This window comes from Clinocottus analis, unplaced genomic scaffold (genome assembly GCF_023055335.1).
Source record: "Clinocottus analis isolate CAN_PGR_092001 unplaced genomic scaffold, fCliAna1.0.p SCAF_63, whole genome shotgun sequence".
Lineage (NCBI taxonomy): Eukaryota > Metazoa > Chordata > Actinopteri > Perciformes > Cottidae > Clinocottus > Clinocottus analis.
The window spans coordinates 78,003-105,000 of NW_027176222.1; the positions used below are offsets into that span (position 1 = coordinate 78,003).

Genomic DNA, 26,998 nt, shown 5'->3' on the forward strand with positions numbered 1-26,998 from the left:
CATAGAGAAGTAAACACTAATCACTACAGAGAAGTAAACACTAATCATTACATAGAGAAGTAAACACTAATCACTACAGAGAAGTAAACACTAATCATTACATAGAGAAGTAAACACTAAACATTACATAGAGAAGTAAACACTAATCACTACAGAGAAGTAAACACTAATCACTACAGAGAAGTAAACACTAATCATTACATAGAGAAGTAAACACTAATCACTACAGAGAAGTAAACACTAATCACTACAGAGAAGTAAACACTAATCACTACAGAGAAGTAAACACTAATCACTACAGAGAAGTAAACACTAATCACTACAGAGAAGTAAACACTACCCAGCTGTGTGCCTGTGCAACAATAAATAAGCATGTTCATTGAGTGGAAGATGGGATGGGCTCACAGGAGTAGCTCGGTGGTGATGGGAATGTCGTGGTCACATCGGTCAGCTGTTCCTCCCTCACGGATCTCAACAGCTACAGGATCAGTTTACATGAAACTCTGCACCGACATCCGGAGTGAGGCTTTCTACTGACTTTGGTGATTCTCAGAGTTTATAGAAATATGTCTGCAGCTGTGTGATGATTTACATTCATGTAGCAGAGATGAGGAATTCTGCACTGTTGGTGATCTGAATGATCCTCTAGCGCCACCTGCAGGTTATCCCCAAAGCATCTCAATGTCTACGTGGCATGGTTCCTACTGAGGTGTCCTCTAGCGCCACGCTGAGGATGATCAGTGAGCTTCATGTTTGGGGATCCTCTGACTTTTCCCATCATGCAGTCAAATGTTGAACGTGTCCAATACTTTATGAAGTGTAACACCTCCGAAACATTCACACGCTAACGATCAGGTTGAACATGGCAAACACTACACCTTTTAGCATTAGGGTGGTCTTATTGAGGATGTCACCATGGCAACTGCATAGCCTTTAGTTGCCACGCCACGAGCATGCTGCAGCCGTCAGCATAACCTCTGAAGAGGACAAACCTCAAAGGTCCAACACGTTCCCAGCCCACACAGAGTCTAGAGGACCCACCTTGAAGAGGAAGTTCTTGCGGTGGTCTGGACCGCTGTGATGAACCATGACGAAGTCTGGCTGCATGATCCGTCTCTTGTTGCACAGCTCGATGAGCGCCGACACCGGGTGCTTCCCTGTGCAGATGAACCAGAGATGATGTACACACGACACAAACCAAATGTCTCGTCATTGACAACACGACATGTGTGCCGAGTCGACCTCCTGTCAGTTACATACCAATAGTCAGTATAAAACTACTGGGCTTTTGACTTCATGCTGACAGATGCAGGATTCAGATGTGGCTTTGTTCCTGCCCCCGCATGGGGTTACATGCAGTCAGCAGCTCTTGACCCGCTGCACAACCCGGCAGCAGAACATGTGCCTCCTGCCCAGATGCTTCCCTCTTGTTCTGGCTGTGCAGTAGTACTCAGTAAGCTCAATCGCCATTATAAAGCCTCACTACCGTGACAGCAGCTTCCTGTCGTTCAGGGCTTCATCCTCGTCATTGTCTGGGTTTGCTTTAAGAGCAGCAGCTTTGTAAAATGTAGAGATATTCTTGACTGAGTATGTCGGTGAACATCTGGATACCTGGCTGTTGGTTGTCATTCCTCTCAATGGCGACATGACAGACAGCTGACATGACAGTCACGTCCAGGTGACATCCATACGTTGCAATAAGCTCTATTTGTTGAAGCACAATGAGCTCACTGATCATCCTCAGCTACGCTCCACCTTACCACAGTAAAGTAAAGCGGTTTAATTCTACCCTGTCGTATCCCATCGCTTCCCCTTCAGTTTATCTAATGAAGGCAAAAGGTTTAAAGAAAGAATAGATCTCAGAGGGGTTTTTTATCCAACTCGATGCCAGTCGAGAATGAACCTCTATGAAGTGCAGAGCTGAAGGTTGAAGGTGCATCTGTTACCCATCAGATCTTTGGTTACCACCAGTCCTCCCGTCTGCTTCTGTGGCTTCTCTCCTTCAGCGACGAGTCCTGAAACACATGAAATCATTATCTCCACGCTGCTTGAGTGCCTTTATGGTTTAAGGTTTGTTTGGGGTCACACCTCTTAGACTTGTTTACGGGTGCCAAAAAGACCTCTACAAAGGACACACCCCTGTTCCCTTCCTCCGGTAAGCCTCCTCTGCCCTTGATCCTCGAGATGCGTTGAAGGAATGGGTATGTTTTTTCAGATGGAGCACTGATATCTAATGCTAATCACAAGCCAGAGGACCCGGAGTGAGGAATCAAGGAGGAAGGAAATCAGGGAATGGGAAAGACCCATGTGTCTGTTCCTTCATCAGAGATGAGTGACGTCCTTGTGACGCATCGCCTCCTACCTTTGCGATCAACCTTGAAGTCAATGATGATGGGCTCCACGGTTCCCTCGCGGTTCCTCCCGAGGCCCTCTCCCGTCTTCCAGCCCATCTTCCTCATCAGGAACTCCCCGACGCCCCCCGACACGGGAGCGGCTCTGAGGAACTGGTCCTAGTCAGACCGACAGACCGAGACACAGGGAGAAGGAGGAAAGACCAACAAACAGAAAGATGAGCAGCGAGGGGACACCGTTTACATTATATTTCATTTCCTTCAGGTATTGTATTTACTGCAGTAAATTGTATTCATTGTGCATATATATATTTTATTATATTATTTTGTGCGTTTAGTTTATTACATTTGTTGTCTGTAAAGTGTGTGGCGCTGGTACTTTGACAACAAATTCCCCTTTGGGGATTAATAAAGTATCCATCCATCCAATAGTGACTAATAATACTGACGAGCAATGTGCATTGGCAGAGAAACAAGAAAAAGTGAAGTCAAAATGATGGACGAACTCCCCTGCTGGCAGCTCGCCAGGGACCCCAATGCATCGTAAACTCCACCTCTCACGTTCCCCTCAAACACCACACCTTCAGGGTTCTGAGCCTCTCTTAACAACCATCATCCATGTAACGATGTAGTGGAGCGATGTCCACCTGAGCAGAGAATGAGGTCACACTGCTCTCACACGGCGTTGACAGCTGACCACTAACCCGACCCCCTGATGACGCTCAGTGAAAGGAGTATTGGGCCAACGTACATTTCAACATGTGGTCACAAGTCATTTTGTACAGTGGAGGTTTGGGTGAGGAACTGGAATAAAACCAGTAGTTTGAAGGAGATGTTCACTTTGGAGCCCTCCTTTGCTGCCCGTGAGATAGCTGACGGTCATTTTGATGAACTACGGTTTAGCAAGCGAAAGCTAAAGATGCTAACCAGCAGACATGAGCGATGCTGGAACCTCAGCATGTCAAAAGGTGTAACTAAGATTAACAACCTTCCATTCTTGCTTGAGAGTGTTCTACTTTTGCGTCTTACCTTCTTCAGCCAGGCTTGAGGTCCGCCGGTGGAAAGCTCCTCCGAGCTGAGGACCTGGGCTCCAGTGGTACCAGTGAAGAGGCCGGGAACCGTGTTGGACTGCGCCCACGCATCCACCTGGCACAACAGGACATTTAGCTCCATGTAACCAAGTAGATTCACTTTACTCCATTTCATTTCAGAGTCAATAATGTATTTGTTACACTACGACATGCATTATTATACTGTAGTACGCAAACTAAGATCGTATGATAGGAAAAACAAGTTACAATTTGCTCCGTTTACATGTTCGGTTCATCAGTAATAATAATCAAATACATTTATCACTCAAATGAGCCATTTGTCTGCATGCAGGACTTTTACTATAATTATTAATGTACATGTTTTCATTGTGATGAAGTACTTTTAAAGTGTGGCATTGCTACTTTTACTTAAGTTAAATATCTGATACCAAAGACCCTGAAAACTGAAGCATTCCTTCAGCTTCAGCTGGAAGTGTCTTTAGCGCCAAAAAGCAAACGTTAGCATGTGAAGATATCCCACCACATATCTTGTTCAACATCATACCTGCTGAACATGTGTGTGTGCACGTTGTGACGTCTGACAACGCGGTGCTGGGTGCTGCTGCTGCACTCGTGTCTGAACATGAAGGCGTGCTGAGCTGTGCAGTGACTGTGTTGTACCTGCTCTTGAGCCCGGCTCAGCATGCAGATGGCATTCACGTCGTAGGGGTTCTCAGCCAATCGCCGCTGAGCTTTGATTCTCTCCGTCACAGCCTGAGAGATGTCTACTGGCTAATGAGAGAGAGACAACACAGGAGACTGAAGAGAGGGAGACAACACAGGAGACTGAAGAGAGGGAGACAACACAGGAGACTGAAGAGAGAGAGACAACACAGGAGACTGAAGAGAGAGAGACAACACAGGAGACTGAAGAGAGGGAGACAACACAGGAGACTGAAGAGAGAGAGAGACAACACAGGAGACTGAAGAGAGAGAGACAACACAGGAGACTGAAGAGAGAGAGACAACACAGGAGACTGAAGAGAGAGAGACAACACAGGAGACTAAAGAGAGAGAGAGAGGACAGCGTCCATCCAACATGTCCTTCATGCAGCGGTTCTCAACCTTTTTTGCGTCCCGGACCGTTTTCGTGTCAGACAATATTTTCAGGGACCGGCCTTCACGGTGTGGGCGACAAATACAACGCAATACATACGACGCAATACATACGACACAATACATACGACGCCAATACATACGACGCCAATACATACGACGTAATACATACGACGCGATACATACGACGCGATACATACGACGCGATACATACGACGCGATACATACGACGCGATACATACGACGCGATACATACGACCCGATACATACGACGTAATACATACGACGCGATACATACGAAGTAATACATACGACGTAATACATACGACGCGATACATAAGACGTATTACATACGACGTAATACATACGACGCAATACATACGACGTAATACATACGAAGTAATACATACGACGCGATACATACGACGCGATACATACGACGCGATACATACGACGTATTACATACGACGTAATACATACGACGTATTACATACGACGTATTACATATGACGTAATACATACGACGCAATAAAATGATCTGACCGACAAAAAGCTACTATAAAGTGCATAAGGATACAACTCACCATTATACTCAATCAATAACATCTTTTAAATCACTTTTTAAAACGCATCCTTATAGAATTGTTTTTAAGTGATGTCGTCCTCTTATGTTTTCATTTAATTTATTTTATGATCTATTATGCAGTGGTTTTGTTCCCATGGTTTTGTTTGTATATTCTATGAATGTGTTTGTTTTCTACTGTTCATTCTGGCAACTTGTTTGGTTTGGTTGTGTTGCCTTCATGGTATGGTCTATTCTGTTTGCAGCCGTTTGGGTCGTGTTTAAACTAAAGTCCAGTCTAGTCTGTAACTTAAACCTTTAGTCCAGTCTAGTCTGTAACTTAAACCTTTAGTCCAGTCTAGTCTGTAACTTAAACCTTTAGTCCAGTTTACTCTAACTTAAACCTTTAGTCCAGTTTACTCTAACTTAAACCTTTAGTCCAGTCTACTCTGTAACTTAAACCTTTAGTCCAGTCTAGTCTGTAACTTAAACCTTTAGTCCAGTTTACTCTAACTTAAACCTTTAGTCCAGTTTACTCTAACTTAAACCTTTAGTCCAGTCTACTCTGTAACTTAAACCTTTAGTCCAGTCTACTCTAGCTTAAACCTTTAGTCCAGTCTAGTCTGTAACTTAAACCTTTAGTCCAGTCTAGTCTGTAACTTAAACCTTTAGTCCAGTCTAGTCTGTAACTTAAACCTTTAGTCCAGTCTACTCTAACTTAAACCTTTAGTCCAGTCTAGTCTGTAACTTAAACCTTTAGTCCAGTCTAGTCTGTAACTTAAACCTTTAGTCCAGTTTACTCTAACTTAAACCTTTAGTCCAGTCTACTCTAACTTAAACCTTTAGTCCAGTCTACTCTAACTTAAACCTTTAGTCCAGTCTACTCTAACTTAAACCTTTAGTCCAGTCTACTCTAACTTAAACCTTTAGTCCAGTCTACTCTAACTTAAACCTTTAGTCCAGTCTAGTCTGTAACTTAAACCTTTAGTCCAGTCTACTCTAACTTAAACCTTTAGTCCAGTCTACTCTAACTTAAACCTTTAGTCCAGTCTACTCTAACTTAAACCTTTAGTCCAGTCTACTCTAACTTAAACCTTTAGTCCAGTCTAGTCTGTAACTTAAACCTTTAGTCCAGTCTACTCTGTAACTTAAACCTTTAGTCCAGTCTACTCTGTAACTTAAACCTTCAGTCCAGTTTAGTCTGTAACTTAAACCTTTAGTCCAGTCTAGTCTGTAACTTAAACCTTTAGTCCAGTCTACTCTAACTTAAACCTTTAGTCCAGTCTACTCTAACTTAAACCTTTAGTCCAGTCTACTCTAACTTAAACCTTTAGTCCAGTCTACTCTGTAACTTAAACCTTTAGTCCAGTCTACTCTAGCTTAAACCTTTAGTCCAGTCTACTCTAACTTAAACCTTTAGTCCAGTCTACTCTAACTTAAACCTTTAGTCCAGTCTACTCTGTAACTTAAACCTTTAGTCCAGTCTACTCTAGCTTAAACCTTTAGTCCAGTCTACTCTAATTTAAACCTTTAGTCCAGTCTAGTCTGTAACTTAAACCTTTAGTCCAGTCTACTCTAACTTAAACCTTTAGTCCAGTCTACTGTAACTTAAACCTTTAGTCCAGTCTACTCTAACTTAAACCTTTAGTCCAGTCTAGTCTGTAACTTAAACCTTTAGTCCAGTCTACTCTGTAACTTAAACCTTTAGTCCAGTCTACTCTAACTTAAACCTTCAGTCCAGTTTAGTCTGTAACTTAAACCTTTAGTCCAGTCTAGTCTGTAACTTAAACCTTTAGTCCAGTCTACTCTAACTTAAACCTTTAGTCCAGTCTACTCTAGCTTAAACCTTTAGTCCAGTCTACTCTGGCTTAAACCTTTAGTCCAGTCTACTCTAACTTAAACCTTTAGTCCAGTCTAGTCTGTAACTTAAACCTTTAGTCCAGTCTACTCTAACTTAAACCTTTAGTCCAGTCTACTCTGTAACTTAAACCTTTAGTCCAGTCTAGTCTGTAACTTAAACCTTTAGTCCAGTCTAGTCTGTAACTTAAACCTTTAGTCCAGTCTACTCTGTAACTTAAACCTTTAGTCCAGTCTACTCTAACTTAAACCTTTAGTCCAGTCTAGTCTGTAACTTAAACCTTTAGTGGATATTGAGACAAGCAGCAGTAAAACTACAACCAGCGTGCAGCGGAGGATCATGGGACGGCTGTGATGTCACCTCTGTGCTTCAGCGGACCGTGTTCTCACCTGCAGGAGCGGGTCAGGGAAGACGCTGTCATTATCCGGCTCCGACTCCGGCTGCTCCGCCGGCTCTGGTAACACCGGGGTCGCCATGGTTTCACCAGATGAGGCGCTGGCTGTTGCTATGGGAACAGGGGTTGCCACCTTTCTGGAGGCGGTTGCAGCTTTGTCTGCCGTTTTGTCCACCAGAACCCATTCTCCATAAGCACCCAGAGCCTCGCCCTCCTGGACAGTAGAAAGCATCCCATCATCAACAACGTATTGGTAGATAATTACGTGACAGTATTATCAAATACATCCCTTAGTGTATGTAACAGTCAGGCTCTACACCAGCTAGCGGCACATCATAGTTTATGAGTGGAGGCATGTGTCAAGGGGCCCCTGGACCGCCTTGGCCCCGGAGAGCTGCTCAGACCTTTTTGCGATGTTGGCAGCCTGAAGACACGGGGAACTCTTTGGCCATGCCGGCGTCGCTGCGCACTGCTGGACGCACCGTGGTGTTCTGAAGGGGAGAGGGACCGGGTCATGCTTGTTACTGAGAGGCAATTCATTCCTTCACTTCGCTTCAAAGCACCAAACAGATATATCACATCCAAACTATGACATTTCACCAGGAACCGGATCAGAAGTGAAAACAACAAACAGCTTCCTACTGGTTGAACGCCCCCCTGGTTTCTGTTGGGAGGAGTCTGACGGATGACTGGGCAATATGTCTGATATGTTTAACACCTGTCCCAATAAGGACATCTGTCCTCTTCCTGCCTGTCCTTATTCAATCCAAAAGCAACAGCTTCAACAACTGGCTTTGTTCAACTTCTGCTTCTTTAACTTTGAAAACTTCCTCTCAATGAATTCATGTTGACAACACCCTAGAAACAGAACCAGGCAAAACCCTCCAAACTACAGGACGTCCACTGACGAGGCAACGAGGGGTAATGCTAGGCTAACATGAGCTAATGTTTGTGTCATCTCTTCATTATTACTACATTATAAACCATCTTTGAGTTCTAATGTAAAGTGTTATCTCATAAACAGCCCTGCATTGTTATGAGGGTCCCCCACACACTTGTGAGAACATGTGAGAACATGGAGACGTTACGTTGATGCTGAAGCTGATGGCTTTCTGCTCCCGCAGAGCAGATCCTCCAAAAGGTTTCCCATCGTCCTCTTCGTCTGAAACATGAGGCATCGCCACCGGCAGCTCGCCCTTACTGTCCACGATCATCTTGCATTTCTACAGAGACACGCACACACACGCACGCACACACACACACACACAGGAAATGAAGGTACAGTCTTCAAGCTCAGGCCTTTACACCAACAAGGACATTAAGTACATATAGAACTATATGCAGGTATAATTCCTTCAACAGCACTCATTCACATCCATCACAGGAGCCTGCAGTAATGCTCAATGGGCTTAAGAGGAGCTGCAACACAGGACAACAAGTATCTAGATAGATGAAGTTTCAAAGCTGATAATCATACAGTGGACATGTCTGGGTAGTTTTGGGTTAACTGTGTAAGACACTAAATCAGGCGTGTCCAAACTTTTTGCAAAGAGGGCCAAATTTGATAAAGTAAAGATGCCCGGGGGCCAATAGTTCCTTGTGACATTTTTCTAAAGCACAAATGTTACATGAAAATACACACTTTCACTATAACAATTATCTTCATTTGTTAAATGACAATGTAACCAAATGTAATATAATGTAACCAATTCTGCCTTTCATTCAGTCAGATGAACAAACTGTAAAGAATACCTTACATTTCTATGAGTTAAATAACATTGCCTCGTGAACATTTTTAACAAGAATTCAAAGTAATGTGCAGTGGTCTGTTATCATTAAACTTTAAAACAAATGAATTTTGCCCAAGTCTTTTACAAGATCTTTTCAGAGGGGAGGGGAGGTCTTACTCTCTCCGGCCAATCACAGGGAAGCAGCGTGCTTGTTAGCAGGGTTGTGGCCTGTGATTGGTGGAGCAGGGGGGGCGTGGCTTTGGAGGAAGTGCCGTGTGTTGTTGTTGTACGTGAGTGTGGGGGATGCTACGTGAGCCTGTTAGCTGTCCCGCATTGAGCTACGGTTAGCAAAGAGCCCCGTTACTTGAATGTGAACATTGCTGCAATAAACCTGCGAGTTAAGGAGACCAACGTCGTCATTACTGCGGACGTTACAGCAGTTACGTGTCATCAACAGCTTCAGAAACGAATACATCTGTTCCTCTGGTTTGCCCTTTAATGATTTTAGGTCAAGTAGCTCCTCTGTCACGTTCATGTTGTCATTAACTCTTCTTTAAAAAATCTGTAGTTGTGCAATGTCAGATGCATCGGCGCTTTCATCGCAGGCTAATGAGAAATAATCAAAAGCTGCTCCTCCGTCCCCCAGTTGCTCCTGAATATCTGACGCTGTGTCCTCAACTCTCCGTGCCACGGTGTTGCGTTCCAGGCAGACTCATGAATTCTAGCTTCTTCTCGGGGCAAATGTTCTCCACCATTATCATGACAGTCTTTAATAAACGCACCTTCAGTAAAAGATTTGCCATGTTTAAGAATTAACAACGTAACTAGCTTTGGTGATGTTTTCATTTGACTCACTGGCTCTCGTGAGGAGTCGCTGTTGCGCTGCCAGGCAGCTTGGAGTTGCTTCACTTTTTCATCGCGCTCACTCCGTTAGCTTGTTGTACGTGTAGCATGTTTAGACTCGTAGTGTCTCTTTACAAATTAGACAAACACAATTGTCTTGATTTTCATTAAAGTATTGTAATTCCCACCGCTCCTGAAAGCGGCGGCCCGCACCGTGAACTTTTCTCTTTTTTTGCCGTCGCTGTGCCAGAAATTATTAAAGAAGGATTCGCGGCACAGAGCCAGATGACATTAGAATGGCGCGGCCACCGTGTGGTGAAAGAAGGAATTACATCTGTTACGTTTTTTGATTTGGCCATAAATAATACATTATAAGATCAAAGCTGCGGGCCGTATGAAATTTGAACCCTCTGCACTAAATGTACCTGATATTTACAGATGAGATATTAGACAATTGCTTCCACATTCATTTGATGCAATAAATAACAGACTGCTGGTTATTCTCTTACGTCTGTAAACTCCTTGATGCTGATGCTGTTGGCCTGCTTTGCTACTTTCCTCTTGACTTCCTCCAGAGCGATGTTGGGTTGGAAGGAGGCCAGAGGGGGCTTGTTGGTGATGGATGGCAGCGAGAGCAGTGAGGACATGCCCATGTTAGACAAGGCCGCTGTCATGGTGGCTTTAAGCAAGAGAACACAACAGGATCAATGGAAAACAACCACAGCAGCGTTAGCATCAAGCTAGTCAGCTGTCTCCGGGGCGGCCACTTAAAACTTTCTATTGGAACCATACAATGAGATGACTCGTACGCATGACAACAATCTGTAATACCTAAGAATAGTCCGTCAGGGGGGGGCGTGCACCTGAAACAAACAAACAAACCCAACCAGAGGGGACACAAGAGGGAAGTCCTACCAGCCGTCATGCTGGCCATGGCAGCATTCATGGCCAGACTTGGCAGAGCCAGGGGCAGCGCGGTGGACCTCAGGCTGGCCGGGATGGGCATTCCTGCCTTGGCACACATGGCAGCAGCATTGGCCTTGGCAATTTCCAGCAACTGGTCCTTATCTGAGGAAACAAAGAATGAACATGAATACATGAGGTAAAGTTTAACTTCATCATTTCAATGGATGCGTGAGGCTCCATGTAAGCGGTGGCCTGCAGGGCTGATTGAACTGTGTGTTGAGCCATTTACAAGCCATGTCGTGCACATTTACAGTTTACAGCGACTCTCGGTGTGTTGATGCTGCTTTCATTCAGTTTATTCACACTGCGACGTTCCAAACATTTAAATATCTTTTCACAAAACAACTGAACATGTCCTACAAATTCAGATTTCACTTGAGAAAATATAATTCAGATGCTTGTACCTCAAGATGATATGATATGTGAAATGGTAGAGCTGTGACGTCGAGAGGGAAACCATGTGAAACAAGATTGGCTCAACGCAGCACAGTGTCAGGTTGTATTTAAAGTAACACAGCAGTGTCAGGTTGTATTTAAAGTAACACAGCAGTGTCAGGTTGTAGTTAAAGTAACGCAGCAGTGTCAGGTTGTATTTAAAGTAACACAGCAGTGTCAGGTTGTAGTTAAAGTAACAGCAGTGTCAGGTTGTAGTTAAAGTAACACAGCAGTGTCAGGTTGTATTTAAAGTAACAGCAGTGTCAGGTTGTAGTTAAAGTAACACAGCAGTGTCAGGTTGTATTTAAAGTAACACAGCAGTGTCAGGTTGTAGTTAAAGTAACACAGCAGTGTCAGGTTGTATTTAAAGTAACACAGCAGTGTCAGGTTGTAGTTAAAGTAACACAGCACAGTGTCAGGTTGTATTTAAAGTAACACAGCAGTGTCAGGTTGTATTTAAAGTAACACAGCAGTGTCAGGTTGTAGTTAAAGTAACACAGCAGTGTCAGGTTGTATTTAAAGTAACACAGCAGTGTCAGGTTGTAGTTAAAGTAACACAGCACAGTGTCAGGTTGTAGTTAAAGTAACACAGCAGTGTCAGGTTGTATTTAAAGTAACACAGCAGTGTCAGGTTGTATTTAAAGTAACACAGCAGTGTCAGGTTGTATTTAAAGTAACACAGCAGTGTCAGGTTGTAGTTAAAGTAACACAGCAGTGTCAGGTTGTAGTTAAAGTAACACAGCAGTGTCAGGTTGTATTTAAAGTAACACAACAGTGTCAGGTTGTATTTAAAGTAACACAGCAGTGTCAGGTTGTATTTAAAGTAACACAGCAGTGTCAGGTTGTATTTAAAGTAACACAGCAGTGTCAGGTTGTATTTAAAGTAACACAGCAGTGTCAGGTTGTATTTAAAGTAACACAGCAGTGTCAGGTTGTAGTTAAAGTAACACAGCAGTGTCAGGTTGTAGTTAAAGTAACACAGCAGTGTCAGGTTGTATTTAAAGTAACACAACAGTGTCAGGTTGTATTTAAAGTAACACAGCAGTGTCAGGTTGTATTTAAAGTAACACAGCAGTGTCAGGTTGTAGTTAAAGTAACACAGCAGTGTCAGGTTGTAGTTAAAGTAACACAGCAGTGTCAGGTTGTATTTAAAGTAACACAACAGTGTCAGGTTGTATTTAAAGTAACACAGCACAGTGTCAGGTTGTAGTTAAAGTAACACAGCAGTGTCAGGTTGTAGTTAAAGTAACACAGCACAGTGTCAGGTTGTAGTTAAAGTAACACAGCAGTGTCAGGTTGTAGTTAAAGTAACGCAGCAGTGTCAGGTTGTAGTTAAAGTAACACAGCAGTGTCAGGTTGTATTTCAAGTAACGCAGCAGTGTCAGGTTGTATTTAAAGTAACGCAGCAGTGTCAGGTTGTATTTAAAGTAACGCAGCAGTGTCAGGTTGTATTTAAAGTAACACAGCAGTGTCAGGTTGTAGTTAAAGTAACACAGCACAGTGTCAGGTTGTAGTTAAAGTAACACAGCAGTGTCAGGTTGTAGTTAAAGTAACACAGCAGTGTCAGGTTGTAGTTAAAGTAACACAGCAGTGTCAGGTTGTAGTTAAAGTAACACAGCAGTGTCAGGTTGTAGTTAAAGTAACACAGCAGTGTCAGGTTGTATTTAAAGTAACACAGCAGTGTCAGGTTGTAGTTAAAGTAACACAGCAGTGTCAGGTTGTAGTTAAAGTTGAAGCTGTTTCTTTATCAATAATAATGCAAATAGAAAAAGTACATTCAGATGAGTGATTTCATATTGCTGACCCAGTTCACTGATGCGTTGAGGGCTGTTACTCAAGCTGCAGAGTTTCCGAGCGGGGGATCTGTTCTTGCGGAGGATGAGTACCGGGGAGTGGCTTGGCTCTCGTTTCCAGCGGTCCCTCTGGCTGTATGTCGCCCGCCTCCGACCGTGTGACACCGAGCGCGAGCGTGACCTCCGCGAGCGCCGGCCTGCTGACCTGCAGACAACATCTCTCAAATCATTTGATAACCACTGAAACATGTCTTCATATGAAGCCCTCCCCAAACAACAAACCACTGAAACATGTCTTCATGTGAAGCCCCTTAACAGCAAACCACTGAAACATGTCTTCATATGAAGCCCCTTAACAACAAACCACTGAAACATGTCTTCATATGAAGCCCCAAACAACTGAAACATGTCTTCATGTGAAGCCCCTTAACAGCAAACCACTGAAACATGTCTTCATATGAAGCCCTCCCCAAACAGCAAACTACTGAAACATGTCTTCATATGAAGCCCCTTAACAGCAAACCACTGAAACATGTCTTCATATGAAGCCCCTTAACAGCAAACCACTGAAACATGTCTTCATGTGAAGCCCCAAACAACTGAAACATGTCTTCATGTGAAGCCCCTTAACAACAAACCACTGAAACATGTCTTCATGTGAAGCCCCTTAACAGCAAACCACTGAAACATGTCTTTATGTGAAGCCCCAAACAACTGAAACATGTCTTCATGTGAAGCCCCAAACAACTGAAACATGTCTTCATGTGAAGCCCCTTAACAGCAAACCACTGAAACATGTCTTCATGTGAAGCCCCAAACAACTGAAACATGTCTTCATGTGAAGCCCCAAACAACTGAAACATGTCTTCATGTGAAGCCCCTTAACAACAAACCACTGAAACATGTCTTCATGTGAAGCCCTCCCCAAACAACAAACCACTGAAACATGTCTTCATGTGAAGCCCTCCCCCAACAACAAACCACTGAAACATGTCTTCATGTGAAGCCCTCCCCAAACAACAAACCACTGAAACATGTCTTCATGTGAAGCCCTCCCCAAACAACAAACCACTGAAACATGTCTTCATGTGAAGCCCCCAAACAACAAACCACTGAAACATGTCTTTATGTGAAGCCCCCAACAACAAACCACTGAAACATGTCTTTATGTGAAGCCCCCAACAACAAACCACTGAAACATGTCTTTATGTGAAGCCCCCCAAACAACAAACCACTGAAACATGTCTTTATGTGAAGCCCCCCAAACAACAAACCACTGAAACATGTCTTTATGTGAAGCCCCAAACAAACCACTGAAACATGTCTTTATGTGAAGCCCCCAACAGCAAACCACTGAAACATGTCTTTATGTGAAGCCCCTTAACAACAAACCACTGAAACATGTCTTTATGTGAAGCCCCCAACAGCAAACCACTGAAACATGTCTTCATATGAAGCCCTCCCCAAACAACAAACCACTGAAACATGTCTTTATGTGAAGCCCCCCAACAACAAACCACTGAAACATGTCTTCATATGAAGCCCCCAACAGCAAACCACTGAAACATGTCTTCATGTGAAGCCCCCAACAACAAACCACTGAAACATGTCTTCATGTGAAGCCCCCAACAACAAACCACTGAAACATGTCTTTATGTGAAGCCCCCAACAACAAACCACTGAAACATGTCTTCATGTGAAGCCCCTTAACAGCAAACCACTGAAACATGTCTTTATGTGAAGCCCCTTAACAGCAAACCACTGAAACATGTCTTTATGTGAAGCCCCCAAACAACAAACCACTGAAACATGTCTTTATATGAAGCCCCTTAACAGCAAACCACTGAAACATGTCTTTATGTGAAGCCCCCAAACAACAAACCACTGAAACATGTCTTTATATGAAGCCCCTTAACAGCAAACCACTGAAACATGTCTTTATGTGAAGCCCCCAAACAACAAACCACTGAAACATGTCTTTATATGAAGCCCCTTAACAGCAAACCACTGAAACATGTCTTCATGTGAAGCCCCCAACAACAAACCACTGAAACATGTCTTCATGTGAAGCCCCTTAACAGCAAACCACTGAAACATGTCTTCATGTGAAGCCCCCAACAACAAACCACTGAAACATGTCTTCATGTGAAGCCCCTTAACAGCAAACCACTGAAACATGTCTTCATGTGAAGCCCCCAACAACAAACCACTGAAACATGTCTTCATGTGAAGCCCCCAACAACAAACCACTGAAACATGTCTTCATGTGAAGCCCCCAACAACAAACCACTGAAACATGTCTTCATGTGAAGCCCCCAACAACAAACCACTGAAACATGTCTTTATGTGAAGCCCCCAACAACAAACCACTGAAACATGTCTTTATGTGAAGCCCCCAACAACAAACCACTGAAACATGTCTTTATGTGAAGCCCCCAACAACAAACCACTGAAACATGTCTTTATGTGAAGCCCCCCAACAGTTAGACAGAACTCTACCTGGACCGGGACCTCTTCTTCTTAGCAGGACTCCTGGACCTGGATCCTCTTCTGTAGCTCCTACATGGGGACTTGGATCTTCTCTGCCTCTTTGATGACTTTGCTTCCTTCTTCCTCTGTGGGGACTTGGAAGACTTCCTCTTCTTCTTTGCTGGTGATTTAGGACGAGAGTCCGGTGTCCTGGGACAGGTTGATGCTTTGAGCTGAGGGGGGACGGGCTCAGGGGTCTGGCCTGGCTTAGTAGATAAGGACTGATCCAGCATGGCCTGGGGTGCTCCAGAACCTGCAGATTTGGCATTAGACTATAAGACACTTGAAGACCTGAACAAATTATTAAAAAAGGTTTGACTGTCGAACGGGGCGATTATTCAATATGATCATTTATTATGTTTCAGGCAGAACGGTACAGTGAAATACATATTTATATATAGATCATGACACACAGTTACGTCTTCAAAATGGAAACTAACTTCTTGCTTATGGGAATAATATTCCAGTTTAAATTAATCAACCTTATGTATTTTTGTAAATGCATGGAAACAGTCGGTGTATAACTGAAATAATAATTATTCCACATCTTTAATTTCACGTGAAATTGTTACAATTGTTTTGCACATAAACAACTCGTATTAAATTCATATAAAAAGGGACTTTGTCGTGCGGTTATTTCCAATAACACAATGCATGGTGAAATATCTGGCTCTCACAGGGGTCCTACCTAGTCTCTGCGTCGGGTCCTCTGTGGTCTGGGCTCCTCTCTGATCGTGGCCCTGCAGCTCTGCTGGGATGTGACCTGACGAGCTGCAGGCCGGCTGGGGGGTCTGGAGGCCTTTGGCAGGACTTTGGGTGGACCGTAGGGGGTCATCCACGGCTCCCCTCTTCTCTGAAGAGCTGTCATGGCAGGATGAAGCTCCATCAGTGAGAAACAGGAGGATCATGAGGTCTACGGAGCAGGTCTGGCTCTCCTCACAGCACGAGAAGGGGCACCGTGATTGGCTACACATCCATGTGGGTGGAGCCATTACAATCAGAATCGCATCACACTGAGCGACCCAATGGTTCACAATCAGATTTAGAAACTGAGTATATGCAAGGTCAACCTGCACAACCTTTGTTCTGGTGACAACACGTCCACTTGATGTGTGGATATACACTGCCTGGCCAAAAGAAAAGTCGCCATCTGGATTTCACCAAGCAAATAGGTACGAGCCTCCTATTGGATAATTACTGCATGGGCGATTATCTTTCAGCTGGCAACACGTTATTTAACCCCTACTGGTGCAATGAGTTGCTTCTCATTTCCTAAACAACCATGTGGAAAGACACATCCCGTGGTCGTGGATAAGATGTTAGTCTGTTTGTGAAGGGTCAAATCATTGGCATGCATCAAGCAGAGAAAACATCTAAGGAGATTGCAGAAACTACTAAAATTGGGTTAATAACTGTTCAACACATTATTAAAAACTGGAACGATAGTGGGGACCAATCGTCTTCGAGGAAGAAATGTAACCGGAAAAAAACCCTGAATGCCAACAGCTGGCATTGGTGCTCACGGTACTTCCAGTACCTAAAAAGAATAGGCATCATCGGCGTTTTGATATTTTAGTAAAGGTACCGTAAGTATCGGTTCTTGTGACGTCCCTACTTATGAAACATACATGACATTTGACCTCTGCATTGGCTGCAAGGACACTTCAACATGCCGACAGCAGGAGCGGGCATGGAGCTGCCCACCTCGTGGTTCAAGGACAACCCGCTGTAACCGCCGAGCGACGCTCTCACTCATACCTGGACCGGGTCCTGGATCTCCGGCGGTGGTGTCGAGGCCCAGAGTTCCTCCTCAGTGAGCGTGAGCGGGACCGAGCGCTCCTCCTGCAGCGCCGCTCCTCCTCTCCTCTTTCTGTATTGGAGCTGTCCTGTTGGGGGAAGAGAGACATGTCTCATGTTGTGCCAAAGATGAATATGTGGCATGATGTTTCTGATCGTCACATTATGAACACAAGTGGCTTTTAATTATCATTATGCACACACATAATTATCATGATACTCCAAAGAGACCAACCAGCCATGAAAAGAGGATCATTGCTCATTAAGTATGAAGGAGGAGGTGTTGTCTCACTTCACCCTCTCTCTGGTCTAAAGCTCTGGCTGCTCCATCATCTGATGTGAGTATTGCTCATCATAGAGTGCTGTGGTTTCAATAAGACAATGGGTGGAGTCTTGTGGTTTCAATAAGACAATGGGTGGAGTCTCGTGGTTTCAATAAGACAATGGGTGGAGTCTCGTGGTTTCAATAAGACAATAGGTGGAGTCTTGTGGTTTCAATAAGACAATGGGTGGAGTCTCGTGGTTTCAATAAGACAATGGGTGGAGTCTTGTGGTTTCAATAAGACAATGGGTGGAGTCTCGTGGTTTCAATAAGACAATGGGTGGAGTCTTGTGGTTTCAATAAGACATTGGGTGGAGTCTTGTGGTTTCAATAAGACAATGGGTGGAGTCTCGTGGTTTCAATAAGACAATGGGTGGAGTCTCGTGGTTTCAATAAGACAATGGGTGGAGTCTTGTGGTTTCAATAAGACAATGGGTGGAGTCTTGTGGTTTCAATGAGACATTGGGTGGAGTATTTTGTCCTCAGCTCTCTTGAGACTCCATCGTTCCTCAGAGAGATCTGCTATGGAGATGCTCTACTTAGAAGTGGAGGAAACACAGCTTCAGGACACATCAAGGTCCACAATGCGCGTCAACATGATCCAGACCTCCTGCCGTGACTTTGGCCCCAGTGTTTTGGTGCTTTACCTGTTTTGGGATGATATCAGGCAGCTCCTCTCGTCGCCTTGGCGATGAGCTCTGCTTCGACACAAACTCTGAGTCGTAGTCTGACGAGTTCTCTTCATCTTTCCTCCTTTTCTTCTTCTTCTTCTTCCTCTTCGCTGTCGAAGGCTGCTTGTGGCTTCTGGGCTTGCTGTCGTTCTCCACGCCTGGACACAGGTGAGCAGTGTGGTTCAACAGAAGTGACCGGGAGACGACCTCTGCTGTGGGACGGGCAACACGCAGACGGGCAACACGCAGACGGGCAACACGCAGACGGGCAACACGCAGACGGGCAGCACGCAGACGGGCAGCACGCAGACGGGCAACACGCAGACGGGCAACACGCAGACGGGCAACACGCAGACGGGCAACACGCAGACGGGCAACACGCAGACGGACAACACGCAGACGGGCAACACGCAGACGGGCAACACGCAGACGGGCAACACGCAGACGGGCAACACGCAGACGGGCAACTCGCAGACGGGCAACAGCAACACGCAGACGGGCAACTCGCAGACGGGCAAAACGCAGACGGGCAACTCGCAGACGGGCAACACGCAGACGGACAACACGCAGACGGACAACACGCAGACGGACAACACGCAGACGGGCAACACGCAGACGGGCAACACGCAGACGGGCAACACGCAGACGGGCAACACAGACGGAGGGAAGGCGGAGGAGGCGTAGGAAAGACGAGGGAAGACGAGGGAACACGGAGGGAAGGTGGGGGGGAAGGCCGAGGGAAGGCAGAGGGAAGACGGGCGGAACGTGGAGGGAAGACGAGGGAACGCGGAGGGAAGACGAGGGAACGCTGAGGGAAGACGAGGGAACGCTGAGGGAAGACGGGGGGGAAGGCCGAGGGAAGACAAGGGAAGACGAGGAAACATGGAGGGAAGACTAGGGAACGCGGAGGGAAGACGAGGAAACACGGAGGGAAGACGAGGGAACGCAGAGGGAAGGAGGGAAGGCTGAGGGAACGCGGAGGGAACGCAGAGGGAACGCGGAGGGAAGACGAGGGAACGCGGAGGGAACGCGGAGGGAAGATGAGGGAACGCGGAGGGAACGCGGAGGGAACGCGGAGGGAAGACGAGGGAGCGCGGGGGGGAAGGCAGAGGGAAGACGGAGGGAACGCGGAGGGAACGTGGAGGGAAGGCGAGGGGAAAACGAGGGAACGTGGAGGGAAGACCAGGGAACGCTGAGGGAACGCTGAGGGAACGCTGAGGGAACGCTGAGGGAAGACGAGGGAACGCTGCGGGAAGACGACGGAAGGCGGGGGGGAAGGCAGCATCTACAGGATGAGATGGAAGTAGAGGACATAAACTAGTGCGATGTGCCTCATGAGGACTCACCGTGCTCCTGGTTTGGTTCTGTGGGCGTTTGTCCTCTGTGAAGACAAAACATTTGAAAGGTGGGCAACAACAGAAAAATGACAGGAAACTGTTTTCTGTTAACAGTGAGAGAAAGATATCATAAAACCAACACACAGACAACCACTGGATCTTATTTGGGGTTTTACATACTTTTGACTTGAGTATGCATAGATTGCTGAGTGACATTAGTACAAGTCGGCCACAGACATCTTAATCCTGATCAAGGTGCTTTATTATCGAGCATCTGACACTTAGATTTATCTAAATGTCGATTCAATGTGTATCTGATTTTTAAATAACAGCTGTAGCCTACAGACATAGGCACTCCCCAGTTTACACAAGTCACTTAATCCAAATGGCAAAGCTCCAAAATATGAGCTCATGAAGCAAGATGATATATTGATGATATTTCATTTATGACATATGACATGAATGAAAGGTATCAGGACCTGAAACTGATTGAGATGATCAGTTTGAGAGACCTACAGAAGCTCTATGCTATCGGCATACTCGCACATTGAACGTAACGAGCCGATACCACCTGTCGTTCGAACTGCGATGTTAGCGGTAGTCCACTAAAGGGGCCAGGCTCCACTGACCGGCCAGAGCATGTGGGCTCAGTGTTAGGCAGCCGCCTCGTCACTCATTCACACTGGCAGAGAGAGAGAGAGTGTGTGTGTGTGTCCTGCTGTGGTGTTCAGAGCTCTGTGCGCTTATATGGTTGAATACTATGTTCTACGTTCACAGGTTCCTCTTCCTCTGCTGAAAGGAGGTCAGTGCGTCAGATCCAGCAGGCGTTAGGTGGGAGCTTTCACCTGGACTGCTGTTGGGGTCCTCCCTCTGCTCCAGACTCTGAACTGCTGTCCTTCTCTCGGTTCCTCCTCTTCTTTTTACTTTTGTGTTTTTTGTGCTTCCTGTGTTTCCTCTGTGAACCAGTGGTCCTCAAGTCTTCCTGCTTCTTCCTTTCTGAAGTGGCTTCTTCTGCTTCAACCGTCTCACCGGCAGCCCCCTGTCCTTCAGCAGCTCTAGGGACATAGAGGCAGACCACCGGGGTTAAGACTGTTCACCTGGTGTTGAGTCAGCACTGCTCCCTAATAGTGACACGACTCCCTGCTCGTTACACATCGGGTTGCAAAGGGGCGGAAAGTTTCCGGTAAATTTCCGGAAACTTTCCATGGGAATTTTGGCTCGGGAATTTTGAAAAAAAAAATGTGCCTACGTTTTTTTGCAAAAGCATATAACAGGGAACTTAAATGTATTTGAGAACAAGACTATGCACGCCTCGCTCAGCTGGACTCTGAATGCAGCTGGTTGGGAGCATTGTTTGTCAGAAACATAAACGTAAACATAAAACATTTTGCTGTTTTTGAACGTTTTTGTCATCAGTGTTGCATCTGAATGTTTCAGCTCGATGCCTGGAGAGTGAGAGAGCGCCGAGTTGAGGCCAAGAGCGGTACTGCAGACAGAGACTTCAATTACAGCTGCAACATATTGATAAAAATAACTGAACTAGTTCATTTTTTGGAGCTGTGAACTTAGTTCAATTTTTTTAATTAGTTGGAATGCTGCAAGCATTCCAACTATTGTTCTTCAAATCTTTATTAAACTTTTTATTATTATTATTATTATTATTCTATTTCTTCCATCCGTATTTTGGACCTCTTCAACTCTTTCATATTTTCAGCTACAGAAAAAAGTTCAATTATAAAAATATTCAGTTACCTAAGGACACGATGGCTAAGACCTTTCATATTTCAGACTTTTCAAATCTTTGAAATATTAAGCTTTTTATGATTTTTTTTATAATGGGACCCAATGGGGAAATTTTCAAATCATCTTCAACTTCAAACGTTTACAGTTTCTTCATACGTTGAGCTTGAGACAATATTTAAAATTTCACATGTTGACAAAACCTTTAGCTATTAATCTACGCTTTTACATTTTTCATATTTTCTCAATTTTCAAAATTATTCAGCTTTTTATAAAAAAAAAATGAATGGTTTCCAATGAAGAACATCTTCAAATCCGCTTTCAACTCTTCAACTTCAAAAGGGAAAGGCTCTGTCATGCCTCCAGCTAGAGACACCATTCCACCTTTAAAATGTTGACAAAACGTTTAGCTGTTATTGTATTACTCATCTTTTTTGATATCTCCTATAGTGTCTTAACTGTAGGCGTTTTCGTTTTATGTTTTTTCTGCACCTTTTCTGCCTTTCTCATTATTGTGTGTTGGGCAGCTCACAGCGGTGACGTCAGACTCCAGAGCGAGGGCACTTGGCGATACACATATTTTAAACTTGCTCTCTACTCCAAACCGTATACTCTTTGGACATAATTTATAGCTCAAAACGTTGGAAATCTTGTCTTCTGCCGTAAACTGCGGTCGATAGGAATCCAACAGATAAGACGTGTTGAGGTCCGACTGAATGGGAGAGCCGGTCCGTCCCCAGCAGCAGCCCTTTGGTCTGTGCATCTACAGGCAGCAGGTACGTAAGCGGCCGCACACGCGAACGGGTCGCGCACATGAACGGCCGTGCTCGCGCGTGAACGTGTTATTATGGTCGCGTGCACGTCCGTGTGTGTGTGCGCGCGTGTGTGCAGGTCAATTTGGTTATAGAAGTCAGGATTAACAGCGTCACTGACGTTCACGTTCTGAGGTTTAACGGATGGTTTTGTAGACACTCAATAATATCAAGTCTCTCACCAACTGCTCCTGTGGATCAGTGGTTAGCAACTCCGTCTTAGGAGCGAAAGGTCAGTGGTTCAAACCCCACCTATGGCAGATTTTGATTTTTCAAAAAAACTTTTTTTTTTCTTCTGTTGGACTGGACACTGTGGCGGGCCGGGTCGTATGTTTGACACCCCTGATTTAGATGATGCAGTTTTCCTTTCAACTTTTCCAATGATACATTTAAACGACAAGGATTTTCAACAGTTCAATTAAATGACTTTGAACTGTAAAATTTTAGCAGGTATTTTGCCTTTTCTATATTTTCAATAATGATTTGCTATTTATTTATATATTCATCTATTCCGCTATTTTCAGCTATATTAATATATTCAGCTATTTTTACATATATTCAGCTATTCTTTCATTTTCAAATGTATTTAGCTATATTTAGCTAATTTAATCTATATTCCACTATGTTCAGCTATATTTAGCTATTTCTTTCAAATATTTCAGCTATAAGCTTCAGCTTTTTGCATTCCAACGCATTTTCAGCAGGAAATGCTCTTTCTAGTTATGAACTGAACTAGTTCATGTAGGTCCAGGAAGAAAGCATTTAGACCTGAAAGGATTCAGGGAAAAACACTAAAGAAAGAAATTTATGTTGGGGGTTGGTAATAATATGAAATGCACCTTTTTTTATTCAACGTTCATGTTTTCGTTGTTCGATAAAAGAATAAACTTCTACTAATAAAATGTCAAAAAGGTCAAAAATGTAATTTTTAAAAGTTAGATTATCAATGTTAGTATGCATGTCTGTTTATGACAAGGTAAATACAGTTAAATTACCCCAAAATTTCCAGTTTATTCCTGTTAATTCCTGTTTATTCCCGTTAATTCCCGTGGAAAGTTTCCAACTTTGAATATTCCCGGAATTTTGCAACCCTAGTTACACATCTCCCTGCTGGTTACACGGCTAGTTACACGGATCCCTGCTAGTTACACGGCTCCCTGCTAGTTACACGGCTAGTTACACATCTCCCTGCTAGTTACACATCTCCCTGCTAGTTACACGGCTAGTTACACGGATCCCTGCTAGTTACACGGCTCCCTGCTAGTTACATGGCACCCTGCTAGTTACACGGCTCCCTGCTAGTTACACGGCTAGTTACACGGGTCCCTGCTAGTTACATGGCTCCCTGCTAGTTACACGGCTCCCTGCTAGTTACACGGCTCCCTGCTAGTTACACGGGTCCCTGCTGGTTACACGTCTCCCTGCTAGTTACACGGGTCCCTGCTAGTTACACGGGTCCCTGCTAGTTACACGGCTCCCTGCTGGTTACACGGCTAGTTACACATCTCCCTGCTAGTAACACATCTCACTGCTAGTTACACATCTCCTTGCTAGTTACACGGCTCCCTGCTGGTTACACGGCTAGTTACACATCTCCCTGCTAGTTACACATCTCACTGCTAGTTACACGGCTCCCTGCTAGTTACACGGCTCCCTGCTAGTTACACTGCTTCTTGCTAGTTACACGGCTCCCTGCTGGTTACACGGCTAGTTACACGTCTCCCTGCTAGTTACACATCTCCCTGCTAGTTACACATCTCCCTGCTAGTTACACATCTCCTTGCTAGTTACACGGCTCCCTGCTAGTTACACTGCTTCTTGCTAGTTACACGGCTCCCTGCTAGTTACACATCTCACTGCTAGTTACACATCTCCCTGCTAGTTACACATCTCCCTGCTAGTTACACGGCTCCCTGCTAGTTACACTGCTTCTTGCTAGTTACACATCTCACTGCTAGTTACACGGCTCCCTGCTAGTTACACTGCTTCTTGCTAGTTACACATCTCCCTGCTAGTTACACGGCTAGTTACACATCTCCCTGCTAGTTACACATCTCCCTGCTAGTTACACGGCTCCTTGCTAGTTACACGGCTCCCTGCTAGTTACACTGCTTCTTGCTAGTTACACATCTCCCTGCTAGTTACACATCTCACTGCTAGTTACACGGCTCCCTGCTAGTTACACGGCTCCCTGCTGGTTACACGGCTAGTTACACATCTCCCTCCTAGTTACACATCTCCCTGCTAGTTACACGGTTCCCTGCTAGTTACACGGCTCCCTGCTGGTTACACGGCTAGTTACACATCTCCCTGCTAGTTACACATCTCCTTGCTAGTTACACGGCTCCCTGCTAGTTACACGGCTCCCTGCTAGTTACACGGCTCCCTGCTAGTTACACATCTCACTGCTAGTTACACATCTCCCTGCTAGTTACACATCTCCCTGCTAGTTACACGGCTCCCTGCTAGTTACACTGCTTCTTGCTAGTTACACATCTCACTGCTAGTTACACGGCTCCCTGCTAGTTACACTGCTTCTTGCTAGTTACACATCTCCCTGCTAGTTACACGGATAGTTACACATCTCCCTGCTAGTTACACGGCTCCCTGCTAGTTACACATCTCCCTGCTAGTTACACGGCTAGTTACACATCTCCCTGCTAGTTACACATCTCCCTGCTAGTTACACATCTCCTTGCTAGTTACACGGCTCCCTGCTAGTTACACTGCTTCTTGCTAGTTACACATCTCCCTGCTAGTTACACATCTCACTGCTAGTTACACGGGTCCCTGCTAGTTACACGGCTCCCTGCTGGTTACACGGCTAGTTACACATCTCCCTGCTAGTAACACATCTCACTGCTAGTTACACATCTCCTTGCTAGTTACACGGCTCCCTGCTGGTTACACGGCTAGTTACACATCTCCCTGCTAGTTACACATCTCACTGCTAGTTACACGGCTCCCTGCTAGTTACACGGCTCCCTGCTAGTTACACTGCTTCTTGCTAGTTACACGGCTCCCTGCTGGTTACACGGCTAGTTACACGTCTCCCTGCTAGTTACACATCTCCCTGCTAGTTACACATCTCCCTGCTAGTTACACATCTCCTTGCTAGTTACACGGCTCCCTGCTAGTTACACTGCTTCTTGCTAGTTACACGGCTCCCTGCTAGTTACACATCTCACTGCTAGTTACACATCTCCCTGCTAGTTACACATCTCCCTGCTAGTTACACGGCTCCCTGCTAGTTACACTGCTTCTTGCTAGTTACACATCTCACTGCTAGTTACACGGCTCCCTGCTAGTTACACTGCTTCTTGCTAGTTACACATCTCCCTGCTAGTTACACGGCTAGTTACACGTCTCCCTGCTAGTTACACATCTCCCTGCGAGTTACACGGCTCCCTGCTAGTTACACATCTCCCTGCTAGTTACACGGCTAGTTACACATCTCCCTGCTAGTTACACATCTCCCTGCTAGTTACACATCTCCTTGCTAGTTAGACGGCTCCCTGCTAGTTACACTGCTTCTTGCTAGTTACACATCTCCCTGCTAGTTACACATCTCACTGCTAGTTACACGGCTCCCTGCTAGTTACACGGCTCCCTGCTGGTTACACGGCTAGTTACACATCTCCCTCCTAGTTACACATCTCCCTGCTAGTTACACGGTTCCCTGCTAGTTACACGGCTCCCTGCTGGTTACATGGCTAGTTACACATCTCCCTGCTAGTTACACATCTCACTGCTAGTTACACGGCTCCCTGCTAGTTACACGGCTCCCTGCTGGTTACACGGCTCCCTGCTGGTTACACGGCTAGTTACACATCTCCCTGCTAGATACACATCTCCCTGCTAGTTACACGGCTCACTGCTGGTTACACGGCTAGTTACACATCTCCCTGCTAGTTACACATCTCCCTGCTAGTTACACGGCTCCCTGCTAGTTACACGGCTCCCTGCTAGTTACACGGCTAGTTACACATCTCCCTGCTAGTTACACATCTCACTGCTAGTTACACGGCTCACTGCTGGTTACACGGCTAGTTACACATCTCCCTGCTAGTTACACGGCTCCCTGCTAGTTACACGGCTCCCTGCTAGTTACACTGCTTCTTGCTAGTTACACGGCTCCCTGCTGGTTACACGGCTAGTTACACGTCTCCCTGCTAGTTACACATCTCCCTGCTAGTTACACGGCTAGTTACACATCTCCCTGCTAGTTACACATCTCCTTGCTAGTTACACGGCTCCCTGCTAGTTACACTGCTTCTTGCTAGTTACACGGCTCCCTGCTAGTTACACATCTCACTGCTAGTTACACATCTCCCTGCTAGTTACACGGCTCCCTGTTAGTTACACTGCTTCTTGCTAGTTACACATCTCACTGCTAGTTACACGGCTCCCTGCTAGTTACACTGCTTCTTGCTAGTTACACATCTCCCTGCTAGTTACACGGATAGTTACACATCTCCCTGCTAGTTACACATCTCCCTGCTAGTTACACGGCTCCCTGCTAGTTACACATCTCCCTGCTAGTTACACGGCTAGTTACACATCTCCCTGCTAGTTACACATCTCCCTGCTAGTTACACATCTCCTTGCTAGTTACACGGCTCCCTGCTAGTTACACTGCTTCTTGCTAGTTACACATCTCCCTCCTAGTTACACATCTCCCTGCTAGTTACACGGTTCCCTGCTAGTTACA

General features: G+C 45.2%; 1 protein-coding gene across 1 annotated transcript in view; it reads right to left on the reverse strand.

Annotated features, from left to right (window-relative positions):
* The window catches only part of LOC137804773 (protein SON), a 35,852-nt gene that overhangs the window by 7,157 nt on the left and 1,697 nt on the right, over window positions 1-26,998 (reverse strand). Inside the window, exons 2-18 of the mRNA XM_068604153.1 lie at window positions 20,581-20,790; window positions 19,745-19,779; window positions 18,375-18,556; window positions 17,367-17,494; window positions 16,297-16,469; window positions 15,579-15,861; window positions 13,091-13,284; window positions 10,801-10,953; window positions 10,395-10,564; window positions 8,401-8,535; window positions 7,717-7,803; window positions 7,308-7,526; window positions 4,064-4,174; window positions 3,381-3,497; window positions 2,363-2,510; window positions 1,947-2,015; window positions 1,042-1,157 (exon numbers count right to left, since the gene is read on the reverse strand). Coding sequence (XP_068460254.1) covers window positions 1,042-1,157; window positions 1,947-2,015; window positions 2,363-2,510; window positions 3,381-3,497; window positions 4,064-4,174; window positions 7,308-7,526; window positions 7,717-7,803; window positions 8,401-8,535; window positions 10,395-10,564; window positions 10,801-10,953; window positions 13,091-13,284; window positions 15,579-15,861; window positions 16,297-16,469; window positions 17,367-17,494; window positions 18,375-18,556; window positions 19,745-19,779; window positions 20,581-20,790 — 2,530 coding nt within the window. The remainder of the gene's footprint in view (window positions 1-1,041; window positions 1,158-1,946; window positions 2,016-2,362; window positions 2,511-3,380; window positions 3,498-4,063; window positions 4,175-7,307; window positions 7,527-7,716; window positions 7,804-8,400; window positions 8,536-10,394; window positions 10,565-10,800; window positions 10,954-13,090; window positions 13,285-15,578; window positions 15,862-16,296; window positions 16,470-17,366; window positions 17,495-18,374; window positions 18,557-19,744; window positions 19,780-20,580; window positions 20,791-26,998) is intronic.